The sequence below is a fragment of the Pan troglodytes genome, chromosome 4, assembly GCF_028858775.2.
Source record: "Pan troglodytes isolate AG18354 chromosome 4, NHGRI_mPanTro3-v2.0_pri, whole genome shotgun sequence".
Taxonomy (NCBI): Eukaryota; Metazoa; Chordata; class Mammalia; order Primates; family Hominidae; genus Pan; species Pan troglodytes.
This window is the reverse complement of record NC_072402.2, coordinates 5,841,599-5,862,565: the sequence shown is the minus strand read 5'-3', so window position 1 is coordinate 5,862,565 and position 20,967 is coordinate 5,841,599. Positions and strand designations below refer to the sequence as shown.

The 20,967-nt window shown below is 42.2% G+C and overlaps 1 protein-coding gene across 4 annotated transcripts in view; it reads right to left on the bottom strand.

The window, feature by feature from the left end:
• Nucleotides 1-20,967, bottom strand: part of ADAMTS16 (ADAM metallopeptidase with thrombospondin type 1 motif 16) — a 181,674-nt gene that overhangs the window by 125,479 nt on the left and 35,228 nt on the right. For all 4 annotated transcript variants that reach the window (XM_016952922.4, XM_016952921.4, XM_016952923.4 and 1 more), the window contains exons 4-8: nt 14,049-14,310; nt 10,175-10,374; nt 8,622-8,705; nt 6,297-6,456; nt 4,639-4,744 (exon numbers count right to left, since the gene is read on the bottom strand). In XM_016952922.4, the coding sequence (XP_016808411.1) occupies nt 4,639-4,744; nt 6,297-6,456; nt 8,622-8,705; nt 10,175-10,374; nt 14,049-14,310 (812 nt within the window). The remainder of the gene's footprint in view (nt 1-4,638; nt 4,745-6,296; nt 6,457-8,621; nt 8,706-10,174; nt 10,375-14,048; nt 14,311-20,967) is intronic.

The window sequence follows — 20,967 nt, the reverse complement described above, 5'->3', positions numbered from 1 at the left end:
TGATGCACTGGAAGAGGCCCAGACTGGTGACAAAGCACAGCCACAAATGGGGTGGAGGCACATGTCATCATCAAATACTGAAAGGGGCATCGCCAGTGACTGTGGTTGAGCTGAATGGTATTTTCAAGCTAACTACTAGTGATACCAATAGTGACACCAATGCTGCTTTTTTTTTTTTTTTTTTTTTTTTCAGATGGAGGCTCTCTCTGTTGCCCAGGCTGGAGTGCGGTGGCGTGATCTCGGCTCACTGCAACCTCTACTTCCTGAGTTCAAGTTCTACTTCCTGAGGTTACTCTGCCTCAGCCTCCTGAGTAGCTGGGATTACAGGAACCTGCCACCACACTCGGCTAATTTTTGTATTTTTAGTAGAGATGGGGTTTCGCCATCTCGGCCAGGCTGGTCTGGAACTCCTGACCTCATGATCCACCCACCTTGGGCTCCCAAAGTGCTGGGATTAACAGGAGTGAGCCACCACACACGGCCCAATGCTGCTTCTTTTAAGACCTCCCTGATTGTCCCTGTGTGGTCTCTTGTAATACTGACAGCTCTCATTACTTGATATCTTGCATGGCATATCTATTTATTCTTTTCTCTTAAACTTTGGAAGGGCATAGATCACTAGTCTTTTTGTAGACTCCTACACAATGCCTTGCTCTCAGAATGCAAATTGTACCCAATGACTGGGTCCATAAACTTGGGGAAATGCAAGAGACAGACTGATGAATAATGAATACTTTTGCACACAGTTAACATATTTGTTTTATAGCACCTCAATGGTCTCAAGTGATAACGCAACTTAGCTATTTAAGCCTATTTTATATAAGTGGAATGTACAGCTCAAATAATGCAACCTAAATTACACTTGCATATATGAGCTACGGAGCATATAGTGCTCTATTGTTTTTGCAGATGGGAAACCTAGGTGAGAGCTGTTAAGGGCACCCTCCCTGGTCACTATCAGACTGTGGTAGCACTGTGCTGATCTGGAATCTGAGTCCCAGAGCCCTACCCATCAAATGACATGACTTCCCTTAGCAAATGGGAATTTTTCAGATGGATTAATGCACAGATGACATATTCTCCCAAATGCGCAGTTCAGCCCTTGGTGCATCTGTGCCAATGCTTCAGCACCTGCCTTAGCAAACCACATGTCCTGTGTCAAGTGATTTAACATAACCAGGAAACTCTCCTTGTACCACCAGCTTAATACAAATCCTGATTCAATCCCATGTACTACAGGAGAACACATATCTCAGTTCTGGTTCCAGTCTCTCCTCCTCTCTTTCCAACACAAATCCAAACACCTGTTCTTAGTAATTTCTATTTTTAGGTCACATTCCCTAGCATAAACTACATGATATTTTGAGATTTTTTTAAAAAGTGGAACTTAGGAGGACAGATTGGATGGACACTAACTGAAATCTTTATTTGAGTTAAAGGTTAGAAACCTATGAGTTGCAGGCATGGAGAAGTACTCCTCCATCCCAAATAATGTCCTCCGAATGTAAACAGAACTGAAAAAGTAAAATTTACCTTCGAAGCAGGATGTTTTACACGTTTTTTAATAGTAAAAGTCATAATAAATTCAGAATTGCTTTTTAATTCTTGACGTACAGAACTCAAAAATTTGACTCTGCTTGGAGCTCATTGATAAAAGCAGACCGTTGATGCTCTGATGTTTGCTCCATGCATCAAACTTATCATTCCTTCTTCCAAAAATAAAACTCACTAAATACATGAACTGAACAAATGTGTTTGTCTTCAGTTTAGTTCAACGAAGATACATGGAGTTTTATCATTGAGTCTTACACATAACAGCCTTTCTCATTTGAAGTGGTGGTCACAGCTAACAATTCATTTGAAATGTTTACTCCTCACCTGTTGCTTGCTCACGCCCTGCATCACTCATTCCCCGACTCCATTCATACACATTTGCTGAATATTCCACATAGTCTCCCCTAAGTCAGTGAAGGCAACAGAAGGAACTGTCCTGAGTGGTTTCCATGGTTTGAGCTGTATGTGAAATTGCTAGGTGAATTTTACAGAAAGTGCTCCACGAAGAGCAGATACTACTATTATCATTACCGTTACTACTATTACTATTATTGCCACTCATTTTGGCATTTAGCACATGATAGATACATATATTTTCTATTTTCTCAACATGGTCAGCAGGTTTTTCGTTGACAAGCTCCAGGTTCTCTGTCTCAGAGAACTTGAAGAAGTCAGGTGTTCAAGAAAGATCTGATACTTTCTGGCAGTTAATCCTATATTAGCAATGGGACTCTCCTTCATCCACATGCAGGGCTTATTTATTTATTTATTTTTATACAGGGTCTCATTCTGCCACCCAGGCTGGAGTGCAGTGGTGCAATCTCAACTGACTGCAGCCTCGACTTCCTGGGCTCAGGCGATTCTCCCACCTCAGCCTCCCAAGTAGCTGGGACTACAGATGCACACCACCATGCCTGGCTAATTTTTAAAATTTATTGTAGAAATGGGGTCTTACTATGTTGCCCAGGCTGGTCTTGAACTCCTGGGCTCAAGTGATCCTCCCACCTCAGCCTTTCAAAGTGCTGGGTTTACAGGCATGAGCCACCACGCCCGACTGGCTTCTTTCTTTATTCACATCTAGATTCTGACTTTCCAGAAAAAACATTTTTTTCTTGTTTGGAGAAAATCTTTTTCCAACTACACCCAATTTGAGTGAGGAAAGAAAATAGTAATAATTGACTTCTAAGAAAAATAAATGCCAACACTGATACTTGCTTGACACTGAAGATCAGCTGAGGGCCTTGTGTCGGATGCCTCTAGTTTAACTTAGTTAAGTTCACCACCTGCAACGGCTGGCACTGCCAATTCCCATATCTCAACTGCTTATCGAATGTTCACTGGCTAAGCCCTCAGTGACTTAAATATTTCTTGCCTTGATTGTTTAATTAAATTCAGGTATGGTTCAGAGGACAGCAGGAGCCTCATGTTGTTACAATAATGAGAGTTTTTGAAGTTTTAACTCTAGCAGACTATTAAAAATACAACTATGATTCAACTGAAAGCTTTATAAAGTGAAGGTGTAATTTTCTAAGCAATGAAATAGTCAATCATTACCTGCGGTGATGAAGGGATCAGTAATAAGATATGAAGCTTCATTTTTCAGGTCATCAGTTCACACAGCTAAAGGGTGCAGAACCTTCGTGGAATTCCATTAAACACAAGCACATGTGTATACACACGCAAACATACACGTACACGTATATGTGTGCACGTACACACACACACACACACAGACACTGCTTTGAACAAGTCTGAGGCCTCAGTCCATTTTCCAATAATGGATAAGTCAGCTTTGCAAAACCACAAATCACAAACACTTGCCTTGGTTTTCCTTTTGCCAATAAAATCAGGTTGAAATTTAAAAAAAATAAAAACTTATAATTCCTGGTTGTAAATTTTTCTAGGAGAAATTTCAAGTATTGTTGCAGCATAGCAGGAAAAGATTTGCATTCCAGTTGGTGGTTCTGGTATTAATCAGGGTGATTGCAGGAAGTCCCCAGCTGCTTGGGCAGGAAATGGGCCCTTGAATTTTTTATTTAACAGACGATACTTCAAGGTAAAGCAGCTCACAGAATTATCGGCCTCAGGAATTGTATTAAGAATAATAGTTTCCACAAATAATTGCTAGAAATTGTTCATTCTACAATTGTAAGCATTTCATGTAAGGTGAAAACACTAATGACCCACTGCTCATTGCTGAGACCGCCAACCTAGGACTGGCCTCTGTGTTGAGCCCCCAGGCTCGTGGGGCTCCCTGAAACTTTTATTTCCAAGCCATTAATGGTGCAGTCAGAGGTGGAATAAGGGAGGCAAATCAGTTCCTAGAGGCCTGCCTGATCTCTTGTCAGTACCCACTCTTCCAAACTCTTGCTTGGAGTACCAATGAAAAATAGCATCTCTATAAATTGTAAATACATAAATATATACAAGCACACAAACGCGAGGGTAACAGCAGGAAGCAATGGGAGGGTTGACACTGTTCTTCATCATTTAGAGTCCCCTGTTAGCAGCTAACCATGAAATGAGATCAGTCCACCAGACCACGTTCAAAACACGGGACAGAGGAATCGGGACAGATACAGCTATCCTCAATCTTAGGCACAGGTGTGTACAGGAGTGTTGGAGAAAGACCCAGGGACATGGAAACTTGTGCATTGCTGTGGCTTTCAAATGTGCACAGCCTGAGCAACACGGTGAAACCCTGTCACTCCAAAAATTACAAAAATTAGCCAAGCATGGTGGTGAATGCCTGTAGTTCCATCTATTTGGGAGGTTGAGGTAAGAGGATTGCTTGAGCCCAGGAGGCAGACATTGCAGTGAGCTGAGGTCATGCCACTACACTCCAGCCTGATTGACAGAGTGAGCCTGTCTCAAAATAAGTAAATAAATAAAAATAAAATTTGCACGATGTGGGACATAGAAACAGAAGTCCTAAGTGACAGCATTTTATAACTGTCAATGGCATTCTCGTTGGATATACGTGAATTCCCTCCATGGACTTGACTTGATGAGTCAATATTTCCATGGAAATCATCCAGTAAGGAAAAAACTCGGGATGCCATCCTCCCATGGAGATGCACTTACTTGTGTCCAGACTCATGGGCAATGGTGAAGGCCAGTCCAAGACCTGTATCTTCATTAATCGTGCAGCTGCGATATTTACTACACATTCCACTTATGGGTGCAAATCCTATGAAGGACAAAGATCAAAAGAACACATAGCGGTGTTGTAATAAAATAAAGCATAGTATATTTATTTTCTACCCCTTAGTGAAATTTAGTTCTTATGTTCATATGGGAAAATACGAAATGGGAAACACTTAGACAACCCTATAAAGGGTACTTGATAAGGTAGGGGAAGGGACTCCCTTCCAGGGAGCCCAAGGACTCTCTGTATTGTGGAACACAATTCATGGTTCTCTGTAACGTTCCTGGTGCAGGCTTTAATTGGGGCGTGACTCTATTAGAGCCTGGGGCAGGCTCTAATAAAGCATGGAATCTATTGCAGATGGAGGAAGGTCTTTGCCTTATTCTAAACACCTATGTTCCCAAAAGACCAAGTGAAAAGGTGCTGTAGAGAATGGGTGTGCTGGGAGGTCCCCAAGACCACCCCCAGCTTTAATGATTCACATCTGTCATAACGAGCATTTGTCACCCTCGTGGTTATTATTTAATATGGCAAAAGGACACAGGGCAAAATCAGCAAAGGGAAAACACATGGGCAGAAGTCGGGGGAAACAGGCATACACGTCTAAGGGTCCTCGCCCTGCAGAGTCACACAGGATGTGCTTTCTTCCCCAGCAATGAGTCGTGGCAATGAAGGTGAATGTTGTCCACCAGGGACACTCATTAGAAACTCAGTGTCCAGGGTTTTCTCTGGGAGCTGGTCACATAGGCACCCACTGCCTAAAGTTTGCCAAAATTCCAGAACCTCAGAAGGAAACCACACTGTTTGTACACACAATTCAGGCACAATGAGCCACTCGTTGGAGGTAGGGCAGTGGGAACCATCCTACAACCTGAGTTCTCGGAGTCCAGCCAAGAGCCAACTGGGTGAGGAGGGCTGTCTAAGGACAAGCAGCCGGGACACCACGTTAACTTGCTTTTGCACAATAAGACTAACCGCTATTAAATTGGGCTTTATCTGAAAGTTTTTATAAATAAAAACCCTTCCTCCCTAGGAACTTGGGAAGAAACGGAGAGTTAGAAGACATGTTCAGCGGAATCCTGGTCAGTAGCACAGTGTTTTACACAGACCATCCGGAAAGAATCACAGTGCTGCCTCTACAAGTCACACCCAGCCCCATAAATGTCTAAAACATTGCTAAGATTGAGATACAGAGAGAGAAGGGAAAAAACAGGAAATATAATCTGGTCGTAGTATCTCCACAGATACTCATCAATGTACTATTTCCACTATATAATGAGAAAGCCTTCGATCTATCCACCCCATTGGCACAAGCAGTAGAAGAAACAAAAAATATATATGTATTTATTTTGTTAGAAGAGATAGGAACTCTGGAATCTGTAAGACATTTACTTGTTCAATAATCGCTCTTGATGAATGCAAGCGTACTTCTATGTTTGGCTAAAGTTTATACAGGGAAGTGAGTTTTTACACCTTCACTAAGAAGCTGCTACTGCTTATTAACAAGGAACAAGGGCAAAAATACTCAACACTGTGTCACGGCCAGGGGTGCACATTCCACACATGGTCCTCACACTCTGCTGGAGGTTCTCACCCAAAGTGTCACAGGGCTCATTCTTCCAGGAACATATATCCAGACCAGTCAGTAAGATGGCGTGGTCATGACGAGTCCCATCTTTCCCCATCAATCCAGACTGCCACTGGCAGAAGCTACTTAAGGTGTGGTCTGCATGGTGACTTATCACCAGCCCTGGCTGTGCAAGAGACAAGGACCAAGGACCCCATGATAATGAAGAGAAAACATGTTATAATGCATTGTCATCACAGCAAACTATTATTGACCTGGATTTCAAATACATGGCTGGATCTGGATGGCATATAAGCTAATGCATGTATTTTACGTATTCTATAAAACCCGTACAGATCCAGTGTACACACTTAGGCACGTTTCTCTAGTTCCATACATAAACAATTGAAATGTATCTGGCTGATCTTGAATGCATGTTCAATGACCCAAGAAAGATTACTTCTGTGCATGAATTTTTTGTTTTCAAAAATCTTTCAAAAACACTTTTCAAAATTAAGTAAAGCCACAGAATCATTTATACATGGCTTTGTACATACATATACAAAAACACGTCTAGATGGTGATATGTTTATCTCATAACCAAGTTAAGCAAGTGGGATTTCCAATAAATAAGTCTTTTAATACTTATTATTACAGTGTTAAATTAAATATCTTCTCTACAAAGGCAGTATATTTCTGAGAGGAGGTGGGTCAATTGGTAAAGCTTTATTTCTGGAAAATAAACTGCAACTAAAAGGAGACTTTGCAAGCCATGTTCAACCTCCTCTGTCTCCATTAAGTTCAGATAACGCAACGATGAAGTAACAGAGTGTAGAACATTGGAACTCTTGGGAACGGAAGAATTCGAGACACAGAAGAACATGCATCAGACCAGCCTGCACCAAGTTATTTGAACCTTATTCACCGGCATGCTCTAGTTTCCTATGGCTGGTGGGACAACACCAGGTTTAATTACCTCAACTTCAGGACACTGGCTTGTTTAAAGCTTGCACTGTTAGGATGCCGTATTGAAATTTTTGTCTCTCAGACACTGAATATGTTTTCTCCTGAAATGTTTATTTTGTTTTTACAGAAAGTCAAATATACCCAAGCAAAATGCTACACACAAACACGGGGGCATGCCTTGCGTTCTTTAGCAGGTGATTTCCAGGAAAACTGCATTAATAATTAAAGTTAACACAGGTGTACGATCAAACGATAACCTCGCTTATTCTTTGCAGCTTGGATGAATTCCAAGGTGAAAATGTTTTAATACCAGGAATAATTAACCTGTCACCTGAGAAGCCCGGCATGTTCAGCAACCCCCTCCCCAACTGCGCACTCCCACAAAAGACAATGAGGTTGTATCTTCCCTGACTAGTCAGACTAGAAATAGCCCTGTCCACACATGCCCCCACCATGCACAGAAAAAGAGCAGCATCCCAGAACTTTAACATCGAAGGCATCTTAGATCTTATGAATGATCTCGGGTTTCATCTAAAAAATTCTTTGTTTTATAAATAAGAAAACTGTAGCTAAAAGGAGACTCTGAAAACGTCAGCAAGGGTGGAGCTGAGGCTGGGTACTTGGCTCCTGTCCAGTACCCACTCTCCTTTGCCCAGTCAATGATTAGCTTGGGGAAAAATGGAAATGAGAACATTTTGTGCCTAAAATGCCTCCCCATTACTTAGGCCACAAGGTGTTCATGTCCATCCTTTCTGTGAAGGGACCACCTCTATGCATTTACGGGGGTCCCAAATGAAGGCAAAGGATCTTTAACCCACTGCTACCAAGACCCAGCATAATCTGGGTTTTTGCATGCAGTGAGGGAAATGCACTTGAAAGTCCATAGAAATCTCAATAAAAATAAAAAATCTCAGACTGTAGATGGTGAAGGTTAAGAGCTGGGAGATAATTGAATAAAGCAACACAGGGCCACACAGTGCAATGTAACTTCAAGGCCAGAAAACATTTATACTCTCCTAGCAAGAAGCAGAAAGGGCTCATTCCCACTGGCATCCTGAAAGCTCATGATGGCTAAGATATATTTTGTGCTGTGTATTCCTAGTGTGTGGCCCACCTATATGCCGAAGGCAGCTTTTACATGCCATTTTCTTACAGGCCAATTAAAGGATAATTTCTTACCACTTTTGCACAAAAAACCCCACAAAAAATCCAAAAAACATTTAAAAGGATTGAAAAGACACTCATTTGCAGTAGACACAAAATATTAAATACATTTTGCCCTCGAGAGAGAAGAACCCATAGAACAATTATATTAAAGAAAAAGGCATTATTTTGCATTTATTTTTCTAGGAATAAAAAGAGTAGGTAGTTTCAAAGATAAACTACCTGTTCATCTTCTAGAAGAATCAGACCTACAATGGCAATGTTGATGTTTCCTCCTATTGTTCCATCTTTGAATAAAGCAGATACCTGAAAAAGACAGGAAATCCATGTCAGCCCCATAAATGGCATCTCCCCCCCTACTTACTAGTGGGCCTAGAATCCAACGCCCTTGTTCTTCAGTGACAGAGCACTGTTAACTTTCTTGTATTGCTAGGCAGACAGATGTATTAATGATATCACGGTAAAAAGCCGAAGCTTCAGGTGGGAGTGGGGTCCACCTCTTACGGTCAAACACCTATGAAAGGATCACAAGGCTGTGGGTTGGTAAGGGTTCCCCTTAGAATATAAAGAGGATTTTTAAGCTAATCATGATGATGACAGAAGCCAATCACTTCTCAAGCTCTCCTGGCAAGGAATTCCATAAGTGCAAGAGAAACTCTCGCACTTATGGGATTCCAAGAGGATACAAGAAAGAGAAAGAAAAAATCATGATAATGAGATGATGAGAGAAAGACACAATTAGAGGTGATATCAGAGGTGATGGATCATGGAAGTGGAAATGAATGATCACAGTGGCATTTGGGGTGGGGAGCAGGAACAGCACATCCACCATGGAATGTAACCTGAAGTGATTTGCCACTGTGCTGCGGAAATATTGGAAAAGCTCTACAGAAGAGAGGCAAACACTTCCACGCGTCAGAGCAGCTTGCTGAGGACGACAGGGCCATGCTTGCTTTGACCCCGTGCAGCGGGAAGGTGGCTCTATTTCACTGCCTCCTCAGCTTCCTGGGAGCCCAGAAATCTAGTGGTTCAGTCTACCAAAAATAACACCAGCCATAGTAATCACATGACATCATGGAAAGATGGGCACATTCAGGGGTACTCTGTTTATTGAGGCAGAAGAATGCAAAGACATACTTTTAAAATATTGTCATTAAAACTATTCTTAAAAACACACTTTGGCAACCCAATATTTTGTCTTCTGTTACTTAGATTTCACTTACATGAAATGAGGCTTAGTATACCTCTCATCACTCTTCAGTGATTAATACAGCTGCCAATTTGAGACACAAACACATTTTACCTGAGGTGATATTCTAAAAGGTTGCACTTTTCCCGTTTTTATAGATAAAATAATTTATATTTAGCATTTGAACATTAATATTTCTAAAAAGTTGGGCATTTCTATAGAGCCATCTAAACTCACACATCTAATGCTGATAATCAGATTTACTGCACTACAGTGGCTCAGCAACCCCTTAGAGATTTCCAGTAAATAGACGCCAGTAAGCCCAAAACATCTCACAGGCTTACAGAGGCTTATAGAGAGGGTCAAATGATTTTTCCTACTGAATTAGTCTATGAAGTTCTGAAAATGGCTCTTTTCATTGGAGCATAGAAAGCTAAATGAGTTATCACCAATAAAATATTTCTCATATATGGAACATCAATCCACAGGTAACAAGTAAAATGGAAATACACACACACACACACACACACACACACCCTACGAAGTGCAATGACACAGGTGGCCTCAACTGGAAGGATGATCCTACCATGTTGAGTATCGTGAGCACGTAGGTGGTGATATTTTCATGGCCATGGTTTTGCATCATCTTTTTGTCGACCACCACCAAGGTCTCCACGTTCAGTTCTTCATTTCTATGGGACCTCAGAAGAGAGCGCTTATGCCGTAAGCAAGACTTATACTCGTCTGGCAAGATGAAGAGGTCTTCCTTGGGAGGCTGGGGCATGTCTATGGAGGGACACATGGAGGGCAAATGGAAGCACAAGTCACACATAAAATCAGGGCCGTAACTCGTCATAGAGAAATTTGGTCTCAAAAATGAACACTCATGATAAAAACCACATAACCTTTAAAACCTTGTGATGCAGAAACTTGTATTAAAGTAGCACACTAAATTTAAGTAAAATTCATGTAGTCTAGGCGTCATGGAAATCGTGGCTGTATTTCCCTTTATATAATTTCATCCTAATTTAAAACAGCAAGAGAGGGCACTCTGTGGCTGTAACTCCTAACATCTGGTAGCAAAAGGGTTCAGAGACTTTGAGCATAGGGATTTGTAGAACAGATTCCTCTGCAAAGACAAAGCAATGGAACTAACAATTACAAGAACACGAGCTGGCTGGCTTGCATTGTTTTCCTGCTTGAAGACTTTTCACGACTTGACAATGTTTAAAGTTGATTTCAATGTCTGGACACATAACTAGCTTGTCTACGCTGTTTCCAATAGATTATAAAATGCTTGAGGCAGCTCCACTTCACTGAAGAGCTTAATTTCCTAGAAAGTACCATAAATATTTACGTATTTGATTAGAAGACAAAGCATACACTTTCCTCTTGAAGTAATCCCTTTAAAAATATTTTTGGCATGTATAATTGTTAGGTTAACACTACACTGAAAACAATTAGGTTTTAGTGGATGCCTCAGAAAATGTGGTTAGAATTGTTTCATGTGAAAGTGGACTTCAAAAAGCCCAGATACTTAGGTGGCATGCACACAAAATCTATGCAGACTGTATTCACGGAGCATACTGTAAGCAGATGCTATTTTGTTTGACTAGTACACCCAACACGTTTCATTTTCCTTTGCTAACATACTTCCAAAATTAAATAAAGCTTTTGGAGAATAATAATGATACCAGCTAATGTTTATTGAGCACTCATTTGCCATTAATGTTTATGCAATGCCCGCAGGTGTGAGCTCCACCCTAGGAGATGTCTCTGTGTAACTCGTGCACTCTGTACCCCAGGCCGAGCATGGGGTGCTAAGGATGAGGTCATGAAGGCAGAGGAGAGGAACATTACTGGCTCACACCCCTTCCTTCGAAAGTGTTGGAAATAGCTTTCAGATTTGGACAGTGTGGTCCTAGAGCTCTTGTTCTTAATTACCACTGGTGGAAAAATGTCTTTAGGATGAAAACAACATGTTAACACAGGGCCCAGCAGCTACAGGCCCTCAGTATTGGGGGCAGGGGTCAGAAACTCCGTGGGGTGGTGATCTCATGGGCCTCGGCTCTGAAAACCCCTCAGCAAATGACTGCCCCTCAATATGGAGCTTGCAACGTTGTCCCCAGAACACACAGGCCCCAGCTGCACACCCACCATCACCTGAAGGGCAGCAGGTCCACTAATTAGCCTGAGGTCCAACCTCACTATTGGTTTTCAGCAAATCAACCTGCCTCTGTTTGCCCTTTTCCACCGAAAAATGCCTAAGTGAACACAGAAAAGGCTCCCATTTTCTGAACTGGAGACTCTAATAGGAAAGAATCATTGTAAGTGTGAATTCCACCAAGACAGAAGAGCAGGACTGCCCTGAGTTCAAGGGAAAGTCCAAAAGCCTCAAGGACAAGATGGAAATATCAATGCACAGATGGCACAGGGCACTGAGGATGTGTCCGTGCACAGGTGACACGAGGCCCTGCGGTACATCCATGCATTGGTGACAGTGCCCTGGGGGTGCATCTGTGTGTAGGTGACACAGGGCCCTGGGGGTGCAGTGCACCCATGCACAGGTGACACGAGGACCTGGGGGTGCGTCCATGAACAGGTGACACAGGGCCCTGAGGATGCACGCTCCAGTAGGAAGCAGCGCTGTTGATTCTGCTCACTTTTCCGGGGCCTGGGCTGGTCACATGGCCCCTGGCCACTCGAGGCCCAGGAGTGTAGTACTATCACCTGCATAGCCCAGGGGGGACGGAAATATTTGGCAAACAGCAGGATGTCAATCACCAATGTCCTCCACCTACAAGAGGCAGTTTGTTGAGCTTTCTTTTGCTGGTTTTATTATGAAACCATGGGAACTTTTTTCCACTTTTCAAATACAAAATGTGTTATAGAGTTTAGCATCCTTTTTCAAATAACTGCCTTTCACTTACCACCACTATTACAATTCTGAAATGTCTCTCAAGGCAACACACACTACACACACACACACACTCCCATGCCTATGCACACACGCGCAGATGTGGACACCACACTGAGGTCATCTCTACTGCCTTGCACACAGAGCTGTGCCTTAGCTGTGCCACCAGCCTGAGTGATGGCGACCACCTTCAGAGAGGAACGAAAGGATCACAGTCCTCTCACAATGGTCTGCATTGCTTGATGTTTTCAAGGTCCACTGCGGCATCTCCTTAAGAGCTTGGTGTGTGGTCTGTCAAAGCGCTTAAGACGGCCCTGCTATCTCTCCTGCTGAGATCCAGGTGTGTGGGCCACTTCCTCTCCCTGGCATACGGAATTTGTCCTGCTCTGACCACAACCACACCGTGAGCCCTGGCAGCAGAGTCCTGACTCTGACCTTGGGGAAGCCTCCGCCACGCATCTGGGTCCTGACCTGCCGGTCAAGGCAGCCTCGGGCAGCTGTTGCTGATATGCACGCCCTTTTCAAACACTCACCCAACCTCAGGATTCCCAACTCTCTCAGCCTCCTGCTCACCTCCGTTTGTTCTCAGCATGGTTGTTCCTGCTACCTCCCCTGCACCTGAGCCCACTAAGTTCATCTGGGTGTGAGGTTTTCAAGTCATCTGAATGCAGCACATGACTTTCAGGGGTAGGACGAAAGGGGTTCAGACGACACAAAGGCACTGATGGTTTAACAAGCACTGATTCTGTTGTCGTAGGTGCCAAGAGATTTTTGTTCGTTCACTCATTCAACGAGATTCACTAAGTACTTGCAACAGGCCTGCCTCTATTCAGGGTGCTGGGTGAAGCAGTCATAGAAACCAACCACGCAGGAAACAATGGGCTGGGGGAGAGGGGGCTATCCAGAGACTCCCGGGGAAGGTTCACCCAGTGATGTTTGAGGAGAGAGCTCAAGGAAGTGAGGGACATTCCAGAAAGCACCCAACTTCAATTCTTGAATTTCTGAGAGGTTTCTACATAAAAATGTAAATAATAAACCATTTCCTAAATGTTCATGACAAAAAAAGACTTTGCTAAAGCTTTGGTGATAAATCGCAGGTATACTATGTCACACTGAGTCTGCCCTTTTGATGTGGTAGTGTATATAAGCATGCATATAAATGAATTACCTCAGCAGGAAAACTATGTGGGCTTGAATAAATCTAAACCTCAAAAATATAGAATGACTGAGTAGTGATCCCAGGGTTCTTTTGAAGATGTCTGGTAGATTCTGCACTTCTGCACACTGTGTCATTTAATCTGCCCAGGAAAGAGTTCTTAAAAAAACATCATTTACCATTATCCATCCATCTGCCACAGAGAGATGTCCCGTGCTGAACTTACAGATAAGGGACTCTCTCTGGAATCATTGCTTCAGTTTAGCAACGACAGTCCATAGATTTCACCCCGTGGGCAGACATGCTTTGAAGAAAATGTACAAGCTTCCATCAGCTTACATAAATGTCAGAATCACTAAATAGACACAAAGATTCGCCCTTACATACATTTCTTGCGTCTTCCACAGAAATGCTGCTTTTGTGGCAGTCCCAGGTGAAGGTCGCTGCTGTGCAGGGGTTGATGTGCCAGCTCCCATGTCCTCGAGGTCACCAGGACCTCACTGGCCCCAGGAGCATGGGGCTCTGTGGATCTCTTGTACAGTACGTGGGACGGCGAGCTGCCCTGGGCAGCTCTGCCGAGTTTCCATGAGAGGTGTGAAGGAAGTGGCTTTAGGAAGTAATCTGCCTCTTCTGTTCGTATCATGCCTGACTGGAAAAAAATAAAAGGAAAGAAAGAAAACACAATTAGACTTTCTGGTTGAAGCCAGGGCCGATTCTCCAAGCATTGCATTTGTTATTATTCTCTTGGAAGCATGCTGTTCCCTCCAGTGAGAGCGAACATTGGAAAGGTTCAAAAACCCCGGCTGAGAACTAGCAATGGGAAAGGCCTCCACACACAGTCTGAGCTCTCTGGCTCTGCATACCTGGAGAAAGGCTGGCGTGGAGCTGCTCCAGGACTGGACTCCAGGAATGAGAAAGGGACAGAGGGTGCACAGCATACCAAAGTCAGTTAATTTACACCAAAAGTAATGACGGTGCAAGAAAGAACACGTGCACACTTAAATATTAAATATTCATATTGGTGAGGGGTCTCAGATAAAGTGATCAAAATTAGAATCCTAATAGGGTAATGTGCAAAACTCTGTTAAAACGAATTTGAAAACAAAGCAAATGTAACACTTTCTAGAAAAGGGTAACTTAACAAAATTAATCTAGAGGAAAGCATAAAAATTTTTCTTAGGGAATCAGGAAGGTTTCTCTAAGCAAGATATTAAAGGAAATAGGAAAGCAGTGATTTTATAAAAAATACTAAAAATGTCTGTAGGGCAAAACAGACTAAATACAACGTTAAAAATCGTAGAGAGAAAAAATCGATTGCTTTTTTACCTTTTAGGGTGACAAATATTTTTAAGATCTTGGTAGCACGATTGTTGGTGAGCATGAGGACAAGCAGGCAATCTTACATTCTGGGAAATGTAAACTGAGCCCACACTCAGGAGGCAGCCCCAGGGCCAGCCCATATATCTGTGCACCACAGACATTATGAGTTAACGTGCACAATTCAACTCCAGGGAGTTAACTTTTGGGAATTCTCGCCAAATATTTCTTGTAAGAATTTCTTCAATATCAGTGAACAGGTGTGAATGTGTACGGCAGCCTTGTTTATAATAACAAAACTAAAAATAATAAAAACAAGAAACAATTTAAATGGTTACCAGTAAATTCAGGGTCAATTTTTAAAGTATATTTGTATAATTGGAGGTTATATAACCACTAAAAATTAGAGTTACGTACTGATGATAATTATAATTAAGCATTTTTTTTAGTTTCTGAAGCTGTGGCCCATATTTTCTATATAATACCTATTGATTACTCATCCATAGTTACATTCTGTAAGGCATCAGTGTCCCCTTTTTATGGGTGAGGAAATAGAGAGGTAGAATGATTCAGTAATGTTTTCAAGGTCAGCTCGCCAGGAAATATAGTGTAAGGATTAGAACAAAATAAGAGTACTTTCAGAACTTGTAAGTTTAAGGTTTATGCTACAGGGTTTCCAAAAGGTATTAATTTGTTAAAAGTATATAATAGAGTATATAGCATGCTCTCAATTATGTTCAGTTTAAAAATTGTGTATCTACACTTAAAGAATTTTCTTGGATGACTGAAGAGAAATTGTTGATGTTGGAACAACAACCATCTTCAGGGGGAAAAGCCTCTTCAGGAGGAGAAAGTTGAGTAGGAGGGGTGCAAGAAGAAGATTATACTTCCTTTTTATAGCTCTCTGCACTACTCAAGTTCAAGTCTGTGCATCCATTCTTTTAAAATAATGTCAATGGCATTGCTGGATCATTGGATTACAGATGAATTTTAAAAGTCCTAATAAATGTTATTACATATTGCTCTAATTTTATAATGCAATCTACTCCTGCAGAACCTCAGGGTATCATTTAGAGCTCTGCAATACTGAACTATTAGTATTACTATTATGCTGATTTTTTTCAGTGATTTTGCAAATCTAGTGCTGCCCACTGACTGAGACACTCACTAGGTATTCTCAGCTGCTGACCCACGGCATCCAATGTCCATTCTAAATTTGCCTCTGATGTGGGGAGCCTGGGTCTGATTCTTACTTGAGAGTTGTGGGGAGAGTTCGCTCGCATTAATGTCCATGTAGTGAAGCCCTGCCTGGGGCTGGGCTGTCCTGGATGAGTCCGGACATTTGTACAGTGTGAACTGCAGGCCTGGAGGAGCATTTCCTAGACCTTGAGAAAACGCCAAACACAACTCTCAAGGAAAATAGGATTTGGGGTGGGAGACATAAAAGAAAGAGGAGAGTAGGTTTATCAAATACTGGGAGAGGAAGCATTGGCTGCAGTGTTACCACTGGGGGTGAGAGGAGGCAAGACAAAGGTAAGCTTGGTAGACTATCAATGAAGCCATCAGCACCACCATGGGGGGTAGACCTCCTGGGGCCCAAATACCACACAGCCATGGGAAAGTGAAATTCTTGGAATTTATGCCCAGGATTGAGGGAGAGGGCAGAGGCAGCCTTTCCTGCAGTGCTATTCATGAATTACTTCGGAACCTTCTTGGCCTTCTAGAACTCCAGGAACTAAACGAAGACACAACAACACTTTACCTTTTACAGTTCTACCAGGGAATGCCAAGTGTGAAATAAATTAAATCATGCTTAAAGCCAATTAGCTTTCAACCTTTTTGCATTTTAACTAACTGAGAAGCGTAAGCAGTCATCAATGTGTTCAACCTTGTATAACGCTACCCAATTAGTTTCTCCATTACCGAAGGTAACCAGTTTAGGTATTAAACCAAAAAAGAAGAAAAATTCATGCATGGCTTAAACCAATAACAACACTTTTTGATATGCAAACACTTGCTCACTTTTCAAACCCCCACTCAGAAGATGATTGGCTCCTTAAGAACCTAGAATAGATGTGATTCAGCATCTCCCCTGCAGGTTGCAGCGGACTGATAGAAGGGAAAGGCCGGGTGAGTCGGACACTGCAGAATTTATCATCCCATTCTCATACTTATTAGCTGTGTGACTTTGGACGATTTACTCAGCCTTTCTGTGCTGCTCTGTCATCTAGGATGCAGATATAAGGACAGCTACTTGTCACGAGTTTGTAAGACTTAATATACTTAAAGTATATGATCTAGTGAACATTCAAACAAGATTTGCTGAATTAATAAAACGAAGGATGTAAAATATTATACTTCGCACTGATGATCTTTGCTTTCCTTCTGATAATTCAGAGAGCCCCTGAGGAATTTTTCACTCTGCAGTTGGAGATCCCTCTGAAGCCCTGAGTGTTGGTGCACCCAGCACCACAATCATCCCAAACACAATTTTGTTTCTGACCTGCTGCTTTGCTTTTTACACTCTTTCTGGTTCCTGGCCTACACGCTTGTGATCCAACACAGCTGTTTCAGATTCAGAACCATCTCTCCTTTCCCCCAGGCTCAAGGCTACATTCTGGGTGGCCCAGGGTGAGAGGACCGGATCCCCAGGCAAAGGTGTCCAGCTGCAGTTGGCAGATTTTTGAGTTTTCATTAACCAAGTCGTCAAGCATTATACTTGTTTCATTAATAATTTAGTCTGAGTTACAATATTCAGTATTTAAATAATCTCCAATTTCATTAAATACATAGAACATAGTAACTGATAAGACTGATATTTTGATATGCCTTGATAAGCAACAGATAATAAAAAACACAAAAAAGTTACTTCATTAGCTTGTTTCATTATTAGTTTGCAAGCTATTCTAAAAGATAAGGTAAATTGCAGAAGATTAATGTTTTCTTCTTATCAGAATGAAGAATATTTGTTTGGAAACTCAAAATGTCTAGGGGAACCTGCCTGTAGCTCACAGTAACCACTGGAATGTCAGGCGGGTGGATTATTAACCAGGCTTCAGAAAAGGCCAAGTCCTTCAGGCTTTGCAAAGGACAGGCTTCGCTCTCACAGGGTCTGCCTTTCTCATGACCAATTCTGGAAATCATTTTACATTAGAAAAACTCACCAAACACTTATATTGCCTTCATAAGAAACAAACGAATATGTGTTGTGTTACTGCTGGGAAATGCTAGCTCTGAGCAATGTAAGTAAAGGAAATATTGAAGCTCGGCAGTAGGATGTTTACTGTAGTATATTTGTTGTCATTCATCATTAAAAGTTGGTAGATTTGTATTAATTGGGATCTGCTGAGATTCACAGAAACTGCTCATTAAAGTTTCATAAATCAAAAAATAAAATAGAAATTAAGAAGAAATGAATAAACGCCCAGTCACTGAGGTTATTTCTACAGCAATGAGACAGACTCCCAGTGAACCAGTTCCAAGCGTGTCTCAGGTGACGCCATGCGCCCTATTCATGAGAGCCACCTATCAATAAACACAGTAAAGAAGTAACTGGGCTCATTATAAGAAAGATGCATTTTAATTATCGAGTAATTTCATTTTTACTCTCCTCCGTCTTTTCTCCTGAAGTGTCATTTGTTTTGGGAATATTCTATTCATTCTAGGTCTTCTTAGTGATATTTCAGAAACACTAGATAATTTCAACTTTTATCAAACTTTAATCAAAGTGAAACTTTGCTTTTTATTTTCTTATAACCTCAGAGCCAAATATGAATCTACACCAAAAGCCACAGTAACTCTTGTTGTGTGATTACATGTGATATCTTGAAAAAAAAAATTTGGCTAAAATCTTAAATAAACCAAAAAGCTTCCTTTTTCTCCAAGAAATTTTGTGTCTGTTTCTTTTTGTTCCTCTCTCCACTACACCTGACTTAGGCACTGGGCTCTCTCAACCTTTCTGTCTTCAAGGACAACGGGTCTGATATGCTGGTCACAGGAATCATGCATCATCCTAAACCCAAAGAAGTCCAGGCTTCACAATTTCAGTCATTTGCCCAGCTCTAAACTTGTCCCCTGGTCACTTTCCAGCTGCTTATGTATAGACTCAAACTACTAAGGCTTTGACACTGGACACTCTGACAAAGTTTCTGGTTAAAGCTGAATCTTGCCAGTGACAAGTTACTCCCATCATCATAATCCATCAGAAAGGCCTCAGTCCTTGGTTTCTCGCAAACCCCAGTTCTTCCTGCAGTGATATCAGCACATATTTGTAAAACATAAATACCTGTTGTTTGTGCATGAGGAGGAGAGGAGGCAAGGGTGAGGCAGGGCTGGACGAAGGAGAAGCAGGACTGGGAAGGAGTCATCTGGAGGTTGACTGGATATAGGCATAGATGGAATTGTTGAGTTCTACCTGGATCTTGTGGCCTGGCTAAACTGGATCAGTGTAATAACCATCCCAGCAGCAGAAGTGTGACTTGGGTGAAGTGCCAACTGTCTATGTGCCCCACAAATACTGTCTCAGATGGCCAACGTGCCTCCCATGGTTTCTGCACAGCTGGGCACACCTGAGTCATCAGCCAATCAGGCTTTGGATGAATTCTATGGCAGGAAGAAGGCTAGAGAAAGCAGAGTATAATTAATAGTATAATTTAAGAATGCGCTATGATTATCCTTGGTTATTCCAAATTATCATTGACTGTGGATTTACTCAAAACCATTCCTGTATCTATATGTTCCTTGTTCACTAGGAGAAGCAGTGATTTTTTTTGTACGTTAATATCTCATCACTGAAGCCTCAAGGGTACAACACTGAGAACATCCATATTTCTGGCCTTGTTCTTAGAGCATGAAGAGCTCTCATATTTTTAGTATTTAATACTCATTTAATTCACCTGGACATTAATTAAATTTACCAAGATTTCTTGCCAAACTCTACAATCTAATCTTCATAGTGATATAATTTTTGATTAGAGCTTAGATGATAATATTTGTGACTTCCTCCATCCCTGGCTGAAGAAGGAATTTGGAGTGAAAGGTGATCCTCTGTCAGGGGTAAATACTTCTTACCCAGTTCTTAGGGTTTTCTAAGAAGGGCAGGACCCAGGAGCACAGCACTTCTCAAACCCAAAGTGCAACAAGGAAACATTTCAGTGGGAGAGAGGACGTTCTCACCATTGTCCTTGCCTGTGGTGTCAAGGGGAGGGTCAGGTGGGCAGCCAGCTGTGAGTGAGGAACAGCACAAGACTGCTGAGAAGCTGATATTAAGAAGGCAGAGCCAGATGGCCAAACAGAAGCTTCTACCAAACCTCCTCCTCACAGGAGCACCAGATTGGACAACCATCTACACAAAAAAGTACCTTCATGAGAACCACAATTCAGGTAAGCAACCACAGTACATGGTTTTAACTTCATATTGCTGAAAGAGTCACTTGAGGCTCTGAGGAGGGTAGGAGAGACAGTCTTGATTTGCCAAAGCCACCCCTTCCCCATCTCCTGGCAGTGGCCACATGGCACAGACAGAATCTGTGTGATTGTGGGAGGGAGAGAACAGCGATCATGGGACTTGGCCTTGGAATTCAGTGCTGCCCTATCACAGTGGAAAGCAACACAGGGCAGAACTCAGCCAACACCCACAGACGGAACATTTAGACCAGACCAGGGCAAGCTGGAGGGTCAGAACCATCCCAGTGGACAGAACCTGAGATCCAGTAAGCCTTGCCACTGTGGGTGAAAGTGCTCTGAGGTTCTACATAAACCTGAAAGGCAGTCTAGGCCACAAGAACTGAAATTCCTAGGCAAGTTCTGGTGCTATGTTGGGTGTACAACCGGTGGACTTGGGGGCATGCAACTTAATGAGACACCAGCCAAGGTGGCCAAGGGATTGACTGTGTTAACCCTCCCCCAGCTTCAGAAAGCACAGCTTGCCACTCTGAGACAGACTCCTCTCTACCTGAGGAGAGGAGAAAAAAGTTTAACGAGCACTTTG